This window comes from Corythoichthys intestinalis, chromosome 18 (assembly GCF_030265065.1).
Source record: "Corythoichthys intestinalis isolate RoL2023-P3 chromosome 18, ASM3026506v1, whole genome shotgun sequence".
Lineage (NCBI taxonomy): Eukaryota > Metazoa > Chordata > Actinopteri > Syngnathiformes > Syngnathidae > Corythoichthys > Corythoichthys intestinalis.
The window spans coordinates 33,287,535-33,303,602 of NC_080412.1; the positions used below are offsets into that span (position 1 = coordinate 33,287,535).

Here is a 16,068-nt window from a genome sequence, read left to right on the forward strand (position 1 = left end):
TAATTCACTCAATACTTCCAACACACACAAAAAAATCAGAATTTCAACTCAAAAGCTATTGAGTAGCTAATATTTTTTTATTTATTTTGTTGTTTTTAAGGTGAGGAAGAATGTAACTGACTGAGTCTGATGTCACAAATGCTGAAGCAGATGGTGGAAGTGCTCAAACCACTGCTTTTGACAACAAAGGTCATATACAAAGAAAAGAGCCACCAATTTTATCATTGCCCCACTCCAAGCTCAACTGCTGACTGACACTTACAGCACTGTTAAAAATTTTCAAAAGATTTAAAACTTAAGAAATTAAGGGTGCCATTCATCATGATTTCGCCAAGAAATATCAGTGGTTGTGGTTTGTTTCCTCTATATGTGCAGGTACACAATAGATTTATACTTTACAGCAATGTTGCACTGAAAAGGTGTCACTGTTTAATAAATGACTTAAACAGTATTTTTTCTATTTTGAAATATGTTTTTTTCGTTTCAACAGTTGTATCGTAGAATATCATGTATCAAATTTCTGACCAATATATCGATATTTGCTGTATCATGATATCGTGAGATAATCGTTATCGTGAGCCTTGTATCGCGAATCGTATCGTATCGTGAGGTGCCTTGAGGTTCCCACTCCTAATATTAATGCTCAGTTTGAATTTCTTCATTACAGTTTACAATGCTGTAAAACTGCATGTTAACCCAAGTATTTTATATATTCTTTCTTAGTAGCAGTCAGGTCTGTTTATTATGTATTGTGAAATTTGATTTTTTTTTTCTCTATTTGGTCAATGAATAATTAACTGAAGAGTCTGTGCTGAACTGTCTTGTCTTTGTTCAGGAGTATAAGCGTAAGCAGCTAGAAGAGCAGCGTCAGTCGGAGCGGCTGCAGAGGCAGCTTCAACAGGAGCATGCTTTCCTGGTGTCTCTGCAGCAACAACAACAGGAAAAGAAGCCCCAACTTTACCATTATAACAAGAACCTAGAGCCCAACAACAAACCCACATGGGCCCGCGAGGTAGAACTGTTGTAACTCATAGTGTGTAATAATAATGCCACAAAACAAAGCCACGCTCAGTTTTAACTGTCATTCTTAAATTAGGTGGAGGAGCGAAGTAAGCTTAACAGACAGGGCTCTCCAAAAATCTGTACCACTGTCTCTGACACTGCCATTCAGTCCCGCTCGGACTCGATCAGCCAGTCTGGTGTGGGTCAGTCCGCTCAAACCCCCCCAATGCAGAGACCCGTTGAACCTCAAGGTGGACAGGGCAAGGTTGGTGTGAGCAGATATGTCCAAATCTATTAATAAAACCACATCTTTCTGCTGACTTTTCACTGAAATACTTTCTCTGCTAACATGTTTTCCTCCTTTCTCTCCTCAAATACTTGGCTTTTTTCCGGGGTTGCACTCCTTTCTGATCCTGCTTCATTATCCTGTGCTCCTGCTGCCACCCTAAAGTTCCAGATGGCTCACTTGGTTCCTCTAAAGCCTTATGCTGCCCCTGTCCCACGCTCCCAATCTCTCTGCGACCAGCCTACTAAGACCATGTCCGCATTCCCTACCCAGGACCCCTCCCTCGCCCCCGTAGCCCGTCCTATCCACTCCAGAGAGCTTGTGCGTCAGAACTCAGACCCCACTTCTGAGACCCCGGCACCGCAGGCACACCAAATCAGGGAGGATCGAGGGCCCTGGATCCGTTTGCCAGATGTGGAACTGCCACCTAAGGTTAAAGGGAAAAAGGGCCTAAATTTAACCCATTTATTTTTGTCGAGGGGTGGTAAAGCTTGTTTTCTTGTGTTCTATAATTTGCAAGCGTCTAATAAATCTCAACCCTCAGATTCCTCAAAGGACAGCATCGATTGCTACAGCTCTCAACACCAACCTGACTTCTGGCATTCGGCATCCAGTGAGAGCAAGGTACCTTTATCACATAAATGAATGGTCTTTCTTCCAAACAAATCTATAATCAAGTAGTGCGTCAACGATTAATCGATTAACTCAAGTAATTCGATTAGAAAATAACTTTGAATGAAATTTTGCTGTTTCAAGTATTATTATAGTTTAATTCGAGTGGTGTTATAATGGTTTGTTTTGAAAGTGGTAGCATTTAATTTTATTAAATTTGATTTGGGTGGATTCACTGCCCTTTAGTGGCAACAGTCAATATGACATAACTCAATTAACATGGCTGTATCCAGTGGCTCCCTGCTAAGACCAACATAAGCTAATGTTTTTTTTTTTTTTTTATGCATTCGTAATTAATTTATAGGTATATTCAGCCGTTTTTTGTGGGAACATGTGTTTGAACTATTATTTTAAAGTATTGTAAAAAAAAAAAATAATAATAATAATAAATACAGTTAGCACTTTATAGCATTTAAGCTAGTGGATATTTGGTGCGTAAGTGAGCCAGTTGTTCTTTACTTGGATTGTCATTAATTTCATTTTTATTACCGTTTGAGGCTAATTTCAGGTATTTTTATATATTTTAAATGAAAGTGCAATTTTGCATAGTGTGACGAAACACTCGGAAATTTTGTGTACGCATTTAATGCTGTTTTGAAAGTCAGTCTTAGCAAGCCATTGTTTTACATCACCTAAAATTTATTCTGCAACACATTAAATGTTCCTAATCCGATTATTTTTAATTACGCGATTATTCAAAGTAACTAGGTGATAAAATAATCGACTACTAAAATAATCGATGGCTGCGGTCCTATAAGCACTGGTGTTGGAGTTTTGAAACAAAATATCCCTTTTAATGTTTTATTTGACTCAGGGGTCCCAAACATTTTTTTTGCACCACGGATTGTTGTCATCTGGGACTCACTGAATGCTCATTCAGTGGGAGGCCTGAGCTTGTTTCGTTCCGACAAGATGGTCCCATCTAGCTGTGTGAAATGGACAAATAGGACAATTGTCGTTTGGTCGCAGGCAGTGTTGTCTTTGACAGCCCTTTTAATTTTCGTCTTTGTCTTTTGGACGAAAATGTTTATTAATTTTAGTCATTTCAAAATGTGTTTTTCTTGGTCTAGTTTTAGTCGGCGTTTACTCAAAATGCTTTCGTCTGTAAAATTAAGTTTTAGTCCAAAAATAAAGGTTTCCAACAGCTGTGAATGAATATTGACGGCGAGCAAATATTCTCCGAGCGGCTACGAGAACAATGCCAATTTCCTGGTGATTATACACACTCAGCAGCAATATAGTACATACACATTTTATATTTAGATTTTATACTTTTATTCTTCCAAGTCACTTTTGAGATGTTTACTTGTCCTGCACTGTAAAGGGAGATGCTCCACAATTTCATTGTACAATTGTAATTGTGTCATTTGAATAATGACGATAAAGGGCTATTCTATTCTATTCTATTCTATTCTATTCTATTCTATTCTATTCTATTCTATTCTATTCTATGTTATTTTCAATTAATTATATCCATTGGACTGTAGGTTAAAAAAAAAAAGTTGTCCGAGAGTTTAAGAGAACGCTTGCCATTGGCACTAGCCTAATCTAACGAGAATGCTATGCTAACGCTAGAAGTTACATTTAGTGTGCGATGATCACTTAGCACAGACCTCTAAAGGCTGAAGCAACATTGCATATTCTCTTTTGTCAAAATAAGAAAACAAATCTTAGTGTGTGTTGCAAAACAAGCAAACCTGGAGCGGAAAGGACACCAGTGAGTTGAGGGTGGGGGCTGCAGCACATCACATGAGTGACACAACCAGACACAGCTACGATGCAGGCTAACTGCACACAAAATGTCACACATTGTGATATTGTGACAGATTTACATCTCGTTCTCGTCTCGTTAGATGAAAACTGCCATTCATCTCGTTATTTTTTAGTCTCCCAAGACATGTTTTTAGCTCTAGTTTAGTTGTTGGTTGTACTGGGTTCATTTTGTCTACACTTAAAGATTAGTTGAATTTTTCTTTATTTTTTTCTTTAATCCTATGTTTCAACGAACACGATGATGAAGGCAGAAGTGTTGGCTGAAACATATCGGGTAATTAAAACAGCCTAAAACAATTGTCTGGGACAAAAGAAAAATGCAACTAAACTAATGTTTTTAGTTATTGTCCCTTTGTCATCATGAAAAATATGTTCGTCGACGAAATATTTTAGTTCACAAAAACATCAGTGGTCGCAGGCATAATAACTTGTTCTCCAAACGTGAAAGGTTTCTTGTATTTAGCAATACGGTTCGGCATGAGGTGCAATGCTCTTAGCGCATTCGCTTTTGTTGATGTGGTGGCCCTCAGTAGTTGTTTCTGCCCTTCGTGCAAGCGCTTTTTTTCTTTTAAAAAATTCCATAGTATTCCAGGATGCTTAGTCTCTTATGTACCGAACCAACTTTGAAGGCTTCATTGCCCCGTTTACTAGCTTTTGCCCACATATTTTGAGAGCGGACATGGCTCCTTAGAGTCACTTGTTGCAAGAAACCCATAGTTTAGGAAGGATTCTTGGTATTGTCTGTTAAATGAAGTTTTCCTTTTTTCGAGGTTCCAGGCTCCTCTTCTGGCCTTTTCTAAACTGTCCGAAGACGTCTATTTTTTACTTATCTTCTCTAGTGTGTAGGCTTATTTTTTCTGGGAATGAATATTATGCGCCTACATTATTATCAAGGACAAGCGCACATAGATAAAAAAAAAAAAAAAAAAAAAAAAGATGCTAAATGCTAGCTCCAGTGGATTTTCATGATGACATCCTATCCACTTTTATTATTATATTTATAGAGTAGAGATGTTAATTCGGCTAGAATGCGGTCGCTAATAAGCAGTGTTGTTAATTATGGCGTTAAAATATAACGACGTTACTAACAGCGTTATTTTTTTTTCAGTAGTGAATAATCTAATTAATTCTCTCATCTTGGCAACACCAGTACCGTTAGTGAGGCGGGAAAGGCGTGCGTTACTATGCGTTACTATGTTGTTTGAATGACGCGAGAAACGTCTGAGAGAGACGGACTCACGGAGACGAGCGAGCAGAAAAGGAGTGGGGAGGAGGCAAGGGAGTTGTGACGGCGTTGCGAACGCGATGCTAAGTGGCTCCAGTAATACCTGACTGTAGCCGATAGCCTACAAACTATGCCCACATGATGCTACGGTAGATATCGCATAATATAGAACTAGATGCAAATGACAGACACGGCGGCATTAGCAACATGTACTGTATGAAGAACTAGATGCGTTAGTAAACAGCCGCCATCTTAAAGCAGTAGACCTCTAAGAAAGGCTCTGTTTTAGAAAAACTTCCTAGCGAACCTAAGTGTTTTATCTAAAATGCTCCTAAATCGGCAAAATCTTGACTTAAATCTATCTTTATATGAGCCAGTTTTAAAACTTACACATGTCGAAAGTAGACAGAAGGGAACTAATGCAATAACGGGAGCAATTTTAACAACTTTAACGGTTGATTCACAACATTAAATGACTTCCACACATAACAAAGGTTACTATCTAGTTATCGCAATATCCGCAATACCCCTGTGTCTAGTTAAGTTTAGGGTAAAGAATTGGGCTGGGGCCAGTTGTCCCAAAAACCCTTTAAACTTCACATTGTGTGACCTGTTTTTCTTTTTTTTTTTTTTTTTTTTTTTTTTTTTTTTTTTTTTTTTTTTTTGTGAGAAAAAAAAAACTTGAAAATTATCACCAGTTACTTTGCCAAGTAACTAATTACTCTTACATTCAGGTAACTGAGTTACTAACGCAATTACTTTTTGGGGGAAGTAATTTGTAACTGTAATGAATTACTTTTTTTTTTTTTTAAGTAAGATTACCAACACTGCTAATAAGTTAATTCTATGTGGCCCGGGAGCAAATGCCCCACGGACCAGTACAAGTCCCCAGCCCTGCTCAGTGGTTGGGGATCCTTGATTTGAATGATCTGGGGGTAGAATGAGTCAGTCCTAGTTGATTCTTCTACATTTTAATGGTTTGTATTAGTGATTTTCAGTCTCAGTCTGGAAGAATTAAAAAAAAAAAAAAAAAATCCCCACTGAAATAACAAAACAGAATAATGCGATTGATTGAAATATGCCACCACATCATAATGTGTAAATGTCCTCATACAAATTTGGCAAAGTGCACAAAATGATCCAGCCAAACAATGAATAACTAAAAATGAAAATAAATAATTATAATTTCGACTATCGATTCTGAGTGAAGATTACTTTTGTGGAATTTGATTGTGATGTAAGCCCAATCATGTCCTCTGCACAGCAATCCAGATCTTAGCCGAAACGATCGCTGGGAGAGAGGTGACAGTATTGGCATGATACCTAATCTACCACAGACGGGCTCGTTGGAGAGGCATCGCATCCTCAGTGAGTCCCTCTATCCTGAAAGACCGTTTGTCCTTGAAGTCCGTAACTTCATAAAAACACCACAACATGAGCCAGTATTCTTATTTTCCAGCTTCTTCCAAAATGGATTCACCCATTCTGTCCCGTGATAATCGTCAAAAGCCAGGGGAGTCTCGCACATCCTCTCGTCCAGGTCGTCCAGCTGTAAGTGTTTCGATACCATGCGCTACTTTCAGCACAAGTGCTAACATTGCTTTATGGGCGCCAGGAAAATACATTTTAGATTCTTCAATTAAAAAACAAAAGCATGCATGTCATCCGTTGTCATATTTGCCCCTCCATATTAACACCTAATTGGGTATTTTCTCCTAACCTAAACCTTCCTTTTCTACTTGTTCCCCATCATGCTGTCTCTCTTCTCACATCGTGTTGACATTGTCTCAATTGTAGAGTTACAAGAGAGCCATAGGAGAGGTTAGTATTGAGTATGTGCAGGTCGTTAAATGTGCATGCATCTGCATCCAATTGCAATTTTTTACAATTAAGTTGCATGTGTTGCATGTTCGATTTTACGGAAAGGCTGTTTTTATGTTTCATGTTTATAATTATTATTGTTTATTCATTTTAGGGCTTTCAAATGATTAAAATTTTTAATCGAGTTAATTACAGCTTAAAAATGAATTAATCGTAATTAATCACAATTCAAACCATCTATAAAATATGCCAAATTTTTCTGTAAATTATTTTTGGAATGGAAAGATAAGACACAAGACGGATATATACTTTCAACATACGGTACATAAATAGTAAGTACTGTATTTTTTTATTATGACAATAAATCAACAAGATGGCATTAACATTATTAACATTCTCTTAAAGTGATCCATGGATAGAAAAACTTGTAGTTCTTAAAAGATAAATGTTAGTACAAGTTAAAACCCCTCTTAATGTTTTCGTTTTATTAAAATTTGTAAAATTTTAAATAAAAAAATAAACTAGTAGCTCGCCATTCTTGATGTCAATAATTACACCATGCTCACTCATTGTGCTGAATCCCATAAAATCATTTGGGCAGAGGGCGCCAAACACCAAAAAACAAGTAACAAGCAGACATTACACTGCTGTCATTTTAATCTGTTTAAGCGGGGCATGTGCGTTAGTTGCGTCAAATACTTTAAGGTGATAAATTTTAAAAAATAATTACCGCCCGTTAACGCGATAATTTTGACAGCCCTAATTCATTTATTTATTTATTTATTGATGTTGATATTTATGAGCGTTTGATCATCATAAAATATCAACAGTTTTGTTTTAATCATGTTTTATGTAGCACAGTGCAGTCTTATTGTGTTTTTGTTTTCAAATAAATGGTGGCATGCATTGCAGGACCATGGTCTCTTTGCCAAAGAGCGTGCTGAAGAGCAGCCAAGGCCTCCGGTGAAGGCCAATGATTACTCCTCTTCTTCGGAGAGCAGCGAGAGTAGTGAGGAGAGTGAAAATGGAGAGGGAGTTGAAGATGAAGAGAGTCCTACCGATCGGTAAAATCGGCATTACAAAAGAAACTTGAAGAAATGGTCAAAAAGATCTATTCACCCTTGTTTTATTTGGATTTTAGTCACAGGGACGCAGACACAGATTCGGTTAACACTATGGTGGTTCACGAAGATGAGGGCGAGGAGGGAGAAGGAGAGCAAGCTGGAGGTTATGGAGATCAGACAATGTTGGTGCAGAGGGTGAGAATCATCTTGGGTTATGCAAACCAATTTATTTCCTGTTTTTTTTTTTTGCAATATATGAAAGCTTGGTATGCGTGTGTTTCTCTTGTACCTAAAAGACTCCAGAGAAGCGGAGCCACAATGGATACACTAACTTGCCGGATGTGGTGCAGCCCTCTCACTCCCCCACTGATTCCGCCACACACTCTTCCCCTGGGAAGGACTCTGTGTATGATGTAAGAGTGATGCTAAGTATAGCGGCCCTAAATACTTGGTTTATTTTGATGTCTTCTGTATGTACAGTACTGCCTGTCATTGTGCCATGCAGTCCTCATATAGGATGTGGAATTTGAAAGCAGCATTTTTTTTTGCTATAGCTAGTATTTAAAAAGAACTACGGACAGAAAGACAGGCATGAAAATCTTTCAGCGAAATTCGCCGTTTTGAAGTCTAAAAGGGTGACCTACGTGAATTGTGTAGATCTGAGGAGAAAATTTTTAGGGTGGGGCAGTCGTAAGTCCATCTAACTAATTAACCTCATGTTTTATTGAAGTTGCTAAGCCTGTCACGATATGCAATAAGTCCATTTATCGCAAGGTAAATAAAAATGAGGGCGGTAATTTTCACGGCTGCGTTTTATCACAGCGTGCGTGCATACATTTGTGCGTGTGTGTAGATGACATGAGACTCCAGTTGTTGTGTCCATATGTTTATTGGTCAACAACACGCTGTAGAATTACAGTTCACACATACAAAATAAGGAAACACATCTATATTAAACACTGTAAACGTTAGTTGGCATTGCTACACTGAGACAACTTACTTTAGCCTGCTATAAAACATTGGCAATCATTTCCAAAACGCAAACTTGCGGGTAAAAGGTGACACTTCAGACATGAAAAATCGCTGGTTAACAGCATTTGCAAATGAAAAAATGGAGGGGAAAATCTATCAGTGACATCACAGCAATGACGAAAAGTGCTAATTGCGGAGTGTAAAGTTGTTAGCGGTTTAGCGAACGTACTTGCGGTGAACATTTCAAAATAAAAGCACGTCACGTTTGTCATATAAATAACGATTTTTGGAGTTAATCCCACATACTTCAGAATTAATACTATTATATGTAAACACTATAATACTACAGAATACAGATTTTACACTAAAAATAACTTTAAAATGACACCCTTTTTAAAAAAATATGATTGGCAATTAATATTATAGTTATTATAACACTATTATATATAGTAGTATACGAAAATAATAATGCTAGACATTTTTTAAAGAATTGTTTTGAATAATGTTGGAAACGCGAAGTCAGTGTTCTGAATCTGTTTACATCCCATTCTTTCGCACTAGTAAATGTATCAGCATTTGACCTCAGTGTTCATGTGTGATTAATTATTGTTATTTACATGTTTATTTGTACTTTAATAGGAATCTAGGTGTTCCAAATTTTTTTTGTGAATTAATAAGCGTCATGAAAAATTTCATTGCTAAATTAGTAAAAATAAGTAAATAAATAAATACTAGCCGAATAATTGTAAAAATAGTTGGCGGACTAATCAGGAGAAAATTAGTCGTTTGAGACAGCCCTACCAGAACATATTTCCTCCACGCCCTTCTCACCTTTTTTAACCCGACCCATTTTCATGCCTGCTTGTAGTTAAGACAAATGTTAGTATGAGATGTAATAATTTGATATTTAAACCCCTCTTGATGTTTTCGTTTTTATAACATTTGAAAAATTAGTTTAACTAGTAGGTCACCATTGTTGTTGATGACACAACGCACTTTGGGCGGTGACATCACTAGGCAGCGCTACCGTACTTCCACGGTGTCATTTGTTAGCTACATAAACCTGTCGTCGGGTCTGCCCTTCCAATTTGAAAATGAGCAAAAAGTTATGAGCAGGACAAACCTGTCGATATTTCACAAAATGAGCTGCAAAATCAATGAAATGAAAATTAAATGAAAGTCATGATTTTCCTTATAAAGCAATCGCAACCCACATGCGTCTGTCTGTTTGGTAAAACCAGAAAGGGAAACGCAACTGAAAAGAAAGTGTGGCTCACTTCAGACAGCAAGCAGACAACAATAAGATAGGAATTGCGTAAAATGTTTTTTTGAACACACAAAAAAACACGCGATCGCGAAAAGGGCGACACAAAACGGGTCCGTGACAGTATGTCAGAAAAAAAAAACCTGTTGGGAAAACCGCTGTGAGAGGCAGTCACACGAAAAAAAACAAGGCAATGATACAACTAACAATGAAGGGATATGCAAACTGTCAAATGGCAGCAAGTCAATGCAAGCCGCCTAGGATCGGTTTAAAGACACTGCTGATGAGCTTGAACTGGATGCAGGTACGACGTTGGGAACTCAGCCTACATGTCTGTCACTCTGGTCTCTGGTCAATCTGACCAGCAACAGAATGTGACAAAATCATGCAAGTTGTCATACTAGCTTCGCTTGCTAGCTAGCACAGCTATTCTCCCCCGTCAAGGCCTACCGCGTCAGCACCCCCAGCTTGCAAAAATGGATTTTATTCTCTTATTTACTTCATATTTTTTGTTTACTCAAGATCAAGGAAATGTATTAACTTATTCACTGCTAGCACAGGTATATGCATTGTATTGACGTAGTATGCGTTGTAGTAGTTAGTAAAATTTACATTGAAAACACTTATTAACAGCAATACACGTCCAATCCATTTGGACTGGAAGGATGTCTTCAAAGATGTCTATCACCGTCAATGTGAGCCAAAAGTTAAAGCTGTGTCGCACTCATCCATGCTCTCTTGCCAACCAGTATCAGTCCAGATGTTTGGTCAAGGCACCTGGCAAGTCCTCCTTTACCACCTTTGTGGATCTTGGAATGTACCAGACACCAGGAGGTACTGGGGATAACATCTCCGTTACCAGTGAGTCTGAGGGCTTGTCAGTCTTTCCTATGCAGTGTACAGATCGATCAAACATAATACTGTTTTTTCCTTATCTAAGCAGCTTCTCCTCATTCCTTTCATCATGTGTAGGCTCAAGATTTGAACAGCTAAAGATGGAGGTGAGAAAAGGGTCTATGGTGAATGTGAATCCCACCAACACACGGCCCCCAACCGACACACCTGAAATCCGAAAGTATAAGAAGAGGTTCAACTCTGAGATCCTGTGTGCAGCGCTTTGGGGTAGGAGCCATACCAAAATAACTGATATGGAGACTTTGTGTTGCTGATTCTGTGACCATAATAACTTTATGAGTGCACAATCTGCTTGCATTATCAAATCATTTTTATTCTAATATATCCAAGCTTCTCTAACCTTTACTCAAAAACTTTCCTGCTGATGCCCGATAGTTCTCATATAGTTATAGGTAGGAACAGTATCTCAACTCATTGGCTTCCAAGAGATCTTCATCATGTCATGATCTCTAATGCTGTTAACCCTGATGCAGAAAATTTCCATCAAAGGAAAGAGTGCTTTATTGTCAGTGTTGTTAATAACGGCGTTACTAACGGCGTTATTTTTGTGAATAGTGAGTAATCTAATTAATTACTTTTCCCATCTTTGCAACGCCGTTACCGTTACTGAGGATGTGAAGGCGTGCGTTACTACAATTTGGTTGAATGACGCGAGAGACACAGAGATAACAAAGCGGGGGTTGTGACGCCATTGCAAGCACGATGCTAGGTGGCTCGAAGAATTAGCATAGCATTCGCATTCTCGTTGGCATTAGCATTTAGCGTGGCGAGCGTCATCTTAAACTCTCAGGAAACTTTTGTGGCGTTCTGGTGGGTACAATTCATTGAAAATAATGGTCTGTTTTCCCTGTTGAGTATGGATTATCATCACTAAGTCGGCATTGCCCTTCTAGATGCTCCAGTATAATAATAATAATTTGTTTCTGTTTATTAGAAAAAAGTCACTTGCCCTAAACTTGAATGACGTATCCATAAACCTTGTGTGTTTTTTTTAACTAATGTTACACTAATACCGATACCAGTATCAGCAGGGGGCGCCGATAAGGCCCAAAATGGTGGTATCGGTATCGGCGAGTACCAACAAATAGGGTGCCGATACCATTTACTGGCATCACTTGAACGCAGCTGTACTGTCCTTACCAAGACGCTACGGTTTAGTCCTGGCTATACAGCGAGCTAAACTCCCAAATGACGATATAGGACATCGGTATAATTTTTTTAAACTTTATTTTGCCGTTGATCCTAATGTCATCACTTGAAGAATGAAACTAAAAATAGAAATGAACAAACAACTTCATCCTCGGTAACAAACATGTTTGCAACAACGCAAATCCACGATGATTAGCTGCTAATACAGTTATGACATTCACAAACGGTTAGCATGTGTTTGCTAGCGTCGCACGTCATCCAAACAACTACACAACTGGCTTTCAGTGTCCGACCGTGAGTGGAAACACACAACAGCAATACAAAAGATGATACATACAGGTAGTGGTATACGATATTCATTTTTTGAAACAGATATCGATAACTTCCTGCTCCTCAAGGCTGATACCGATACAATAACCGGTAATATATATAAAATAAAAAGTATATTCACCTGAGTTTTTGAACACCTGTTGGTGAAAAATACTTGTGGTAGATTCAGCATAGATTTGCTTTTGACCTAATCAGAATTTTCATGATGACATGAACATTATTATAATGAACAAAACAAAGACAAGAAGGTTTGACTTCAAATAAAGTGCCCATATTTATTTTTTTCAAATAAATATAATTTGAGTCAATCACAATCAATCAGTCAATATCATTGATGATTTGTTCCCCTGAAAAATGAGCACTGAACTAAAAAAAAACATAAACCCAACAGTTATTGTGCTTTGTCAGCAGATAAAACATTTGGTGCAACAGGAAAGGAGACTTTGTGGTCTTGATCCATTAAACAACTTTCTTAACCTGGCAATTATAGGACAGCGAGCCTATCAATAACCAAAAAGCCTCTCAAGAACTTGTAAACATAACACTGTAAAATGCAAACATGTGCTAATTGCCATAGTAAGGGTTATCACTCAGTGGTGGAAAAATACAGCCTCTCGAACAGTAACAAAACTTTGCATATTCGCAAAACAGGAGTGGAAACAAACGCACACATCCTAATCCACTCACACCGGACCAAAAATATTATATATTATCAGGCCTATTAATAATGTTATCGGATTTACTGGGATGCAGTCATAATTCCAATTATCGAAACGATAATTATCGTGCACCTCTACATACAGGCGTTGCCTCTGTAGATATTTTACAAGCATCAAAAATGCACATAGGCTTGCAGCTGTGTTTTCCTCTCTCACTAGCTCGCTCACTCGCTCTGATGCTATCTACAATAACGTGTAGAACATGAAAAGTAACGTCAGTTACTTTGTCGAGTAACTAATTACTCTTACATTGAATTAACAGAGTTACTAACTCAGTTATGTTTAGGGAGAAGTAATTTTTAACTAATTACTTTTTTAAAGTAAGATTAACAACACTGTTCATTGTAAGAGTAGCTATATACTGTATGTAAATGTATGTCTCTAGGTGTGAACCTGTTGGTGGGAACAGAGAATGGTTTGAAGTTACTCGACCGCAGCGGGCAGGGCAAAGTTTATCCGCTCATCAACTCGCGCAGGTTCCAGCAGATGGATGTTTTGGAGGGTCTTAACCTGCTCATCACCATTTCAGGTCAATACTGTTCATCGCTGCATTTGCTTTCAGGACTAGACTCAGTTACCTCCCATCTCTTGCTGTTCTGTTATAGGCAAGAAAAACAAGGTGCGTGTTTACTACCTGGCCTGGCTGAGGAATAAGATCCTCCACAATGACCCTGAAGTGGAAAAGAAGCAAGGCTGGACCACTGTGGGCGAGATGGAGGGCTGTGTGCACTATAAAGTCGGTGAGTGACGGACTTATTATTGCCTGTGATAAATTCTCATCCAGTGTAAATTTGGCTGGGTGAATTATTGATTAGGAGTATGCGAGATCACATGTCCTTGTGGTTTTCCCTTCTAGTGAAATACGAGAGGATAAAGTTCCTGGTGATTGCTTTGAAGAATGCTGTGGAAGTATATGCTTGGGCACCCAAGCCTTATCACAAATTCATGGCCTTTAAGGTATTGTGAGCGGTCACACGGGATCACTCATCCAGCTATGCTATCTTTTTATTTTTTATTTACTTCCCGCAAACACCCTTCTCCCGAACTAGTCCTTTGCAGACCTCCCACACAGGCCTGTCCTTGTTGACCTGACTGTAGAAGAGGGTCAGAGGTTAAAGGTTATCTACGGTTCCTGTGCCGGCTTCCATGCCATCGATGTGGACTCTGGGAACAATTACGACATTTACATCCCGGTTCATGTAAGTTGCGCAGCTTTCAAGTCGTACCACAGATTGGAATTTGGCTTTGCTGGTGAACAGATCCAGAGCCACGTGACTCCGCACGCAATCGTGTTCCTGCCCAGTTCTGATGGCATGGAGATGCTTCTGTGCTACGAGGATGAGGGCGTCTACGTCAATACGTATGGACGCATCATAAAGGATGTGGTCCTGCAGTGGGGAGAAATGCCCACATCTGTTGGTACGAGTAAGAAGGGGGAAAAATGGATTCGGCAGCTTGAATCAACTGGTCAACTATGTGTTCTTTTCATCTGCAGCTCATATCTGCTCCAATCAGATCATGGGTTGGGGAGAAAAAGCCATTGAGATCCGATCTGTGGAAACTGGCCACCTGGACGGCGTCTTCATGCACAAGAGAGCTCAAAGGCTTAAGTTCCTTTGTGAGAGGAATGACAAGGTAAGAAAAAACTTTAGATTAGTGATGTGAAGTTACAAAAAAAAAAAAAAAAAATTCAGCTACAGTGGTACCTTGACATACGAACATATTGATGTACGATCCTCTCGACATCCGACGTAAAATTTGACTTGTCATTTGTCACGACATATAACGACATGCTCGAAATACGACAATTCATAGACTTCATAATGTATTGACAGGGCGCATGGCCGATTCATAGGGGGCCTTTCTCTGTCAAAGCTGACAGAGTGGAAACTCAAAGAGCTTTTTCTGTTAAAAATGCATGTGATTAAATGCTTAAATCCCTGATTTCTTTATAGATATGGACGTGAAACAGTCTAGATTCTTGGTTAAAAGCAAAAAAAAATCAAATAAACATGCAGTTAGCATTTATTTTACATAAATATGTCAAAGTATGATGTTAGTGTGTCAGTCAATGTGGCGGCCGCAATATGTAAACAGAGCTTCTCCGGTGAAAATTATTGTGAATTAATGCTTAAATCCCTGAATTGTTCATAGATATGGTTGTTAAACAGTCTCTTTTCTTGATTAAAAGCAAAAAAACGGGCAGGTACCATTTATTTTAAGTAAAAATTGCGAACTATTGAGTCTAGTCAATAAGGAAATTAGCGGCTGGCGTATGTAAACAAACAGCTTTTTCCGTTGAAAATTCTTGTGAAAAAAATGCTTAAATCCCTGAATTCTTTGTAGATATGGACGTAAACCTTGTTAATAGAGCAAAAACCCGGGCAGTAAGCATTTATTTTACGTAAATATTGTGAAGTATAATGCCAGTGCTGTAGCGGCTAATTTCTCCTATTGATTTTTTTCACAAAGTTTCAAAATGAATGCATGGCACGAAAAATATGATAATAACCTTGACTCCTTGAACAAATCACTCCTGAGACAATCCCTTCTGTTTGTATGGGCTACAGACTTCGTACTTTTTCAACCTAAATCGGTCGTTGGATCCCTGCATGAACTGACTAACTGCGACCGACTGCGAATAACTAAACTGATTTGAAAATAAATTGAAATACCTGTGCTTAGCCTCAAATGATATTTAAAAAAGAAAATGAGGATCTAAGTACAACAAAAGAGTATTTGGCTAACTTGCAAATAAAAGTCCGCTAGCTTAAATGCTATAAAATGCAATTTTTTTTTTCTTTTACAATGCACTTCACAAATCGTTCACACATATTGCAAGTCAAAAGTCTGCTAGCTTGAATGCTATAAAATGC

General features: G+C 38.3%; 1 protein-coding gene across 5 annotated transcripts in view; it reads left to right on the forward strand.

The window, feature by feature from the left end:
* The window catches only part of mink1 (misshapen-like kinase 1), a 79,184-nt gene that overhangs the window by 48,071 nt on the left and 15,045 nt on the right, over positions 1-16,068 (forward strand). Inside the window, exons 14-31 of one of the 5 annotated variants that reach the window (XM_057821948.1) lie at positions 836-1,012; positions 1,097-1,267; positions 1,454-1,720; positions 1,833-1,912; positions 6,223-6,326; positions 6,418-6,509; positions 6,756-6,779; positions 7,692-7,843; positions 7,921-8,038; positions 8,140-8,256; positions 10,829-10,940; positions 11,052-11,201; positions 13,578-13,721; positions 13,798-13,932; positions 14,049-14,149; positions 14,242-14,391; positions 14,452-14,611; positions 14,688-14,827. In XM_057821948.1, coding sequence (XP_057677931.1) covers positions 836-1,012; positions 1,097-1,267; positions 1,454-1,720; positions 1,833-1,912; positions 6,223-6,326; positions 6,418-6,509; positions 6,756-6,779; positions 7,692-7,843; positions 7,921-8,038; positions 8,140-8,256; positions 10,829-10,940; positions 11,052-11,201; positions 13,578-13,721; positions 13,798-13,932; positions 14,049-14,149; positions 14,242-14,391; positions 14,452-14,611; positions 14,688-14,827 — 2,394 coding nt within the window. Of the gene's footprint in view, positions 1-835; positions 1,013-1,096; positions 1,268-1,453; positions 1,721-1,832; positions 1,913-6,222; positions 6,327-6,417; positions 6,510-6,755; positions 6,780-7,691; positions 7,844-7,920; positions 8,039-8,139; positions 8,257-10,828; positions 10,941-11,051; positions 11,202-13,577; positions 13,722-13,797; positions 13,933-14,048; positions 14,150-14,241; positions 14,612-14,687; positions 14,828-16,068 lie in introns of all 5 variants that reach the window. The other 4 variants (XM_057821946.1, XM_057821949.1, XM_057821950.1 and 1 more) reach the window with 4 other exon arrangements.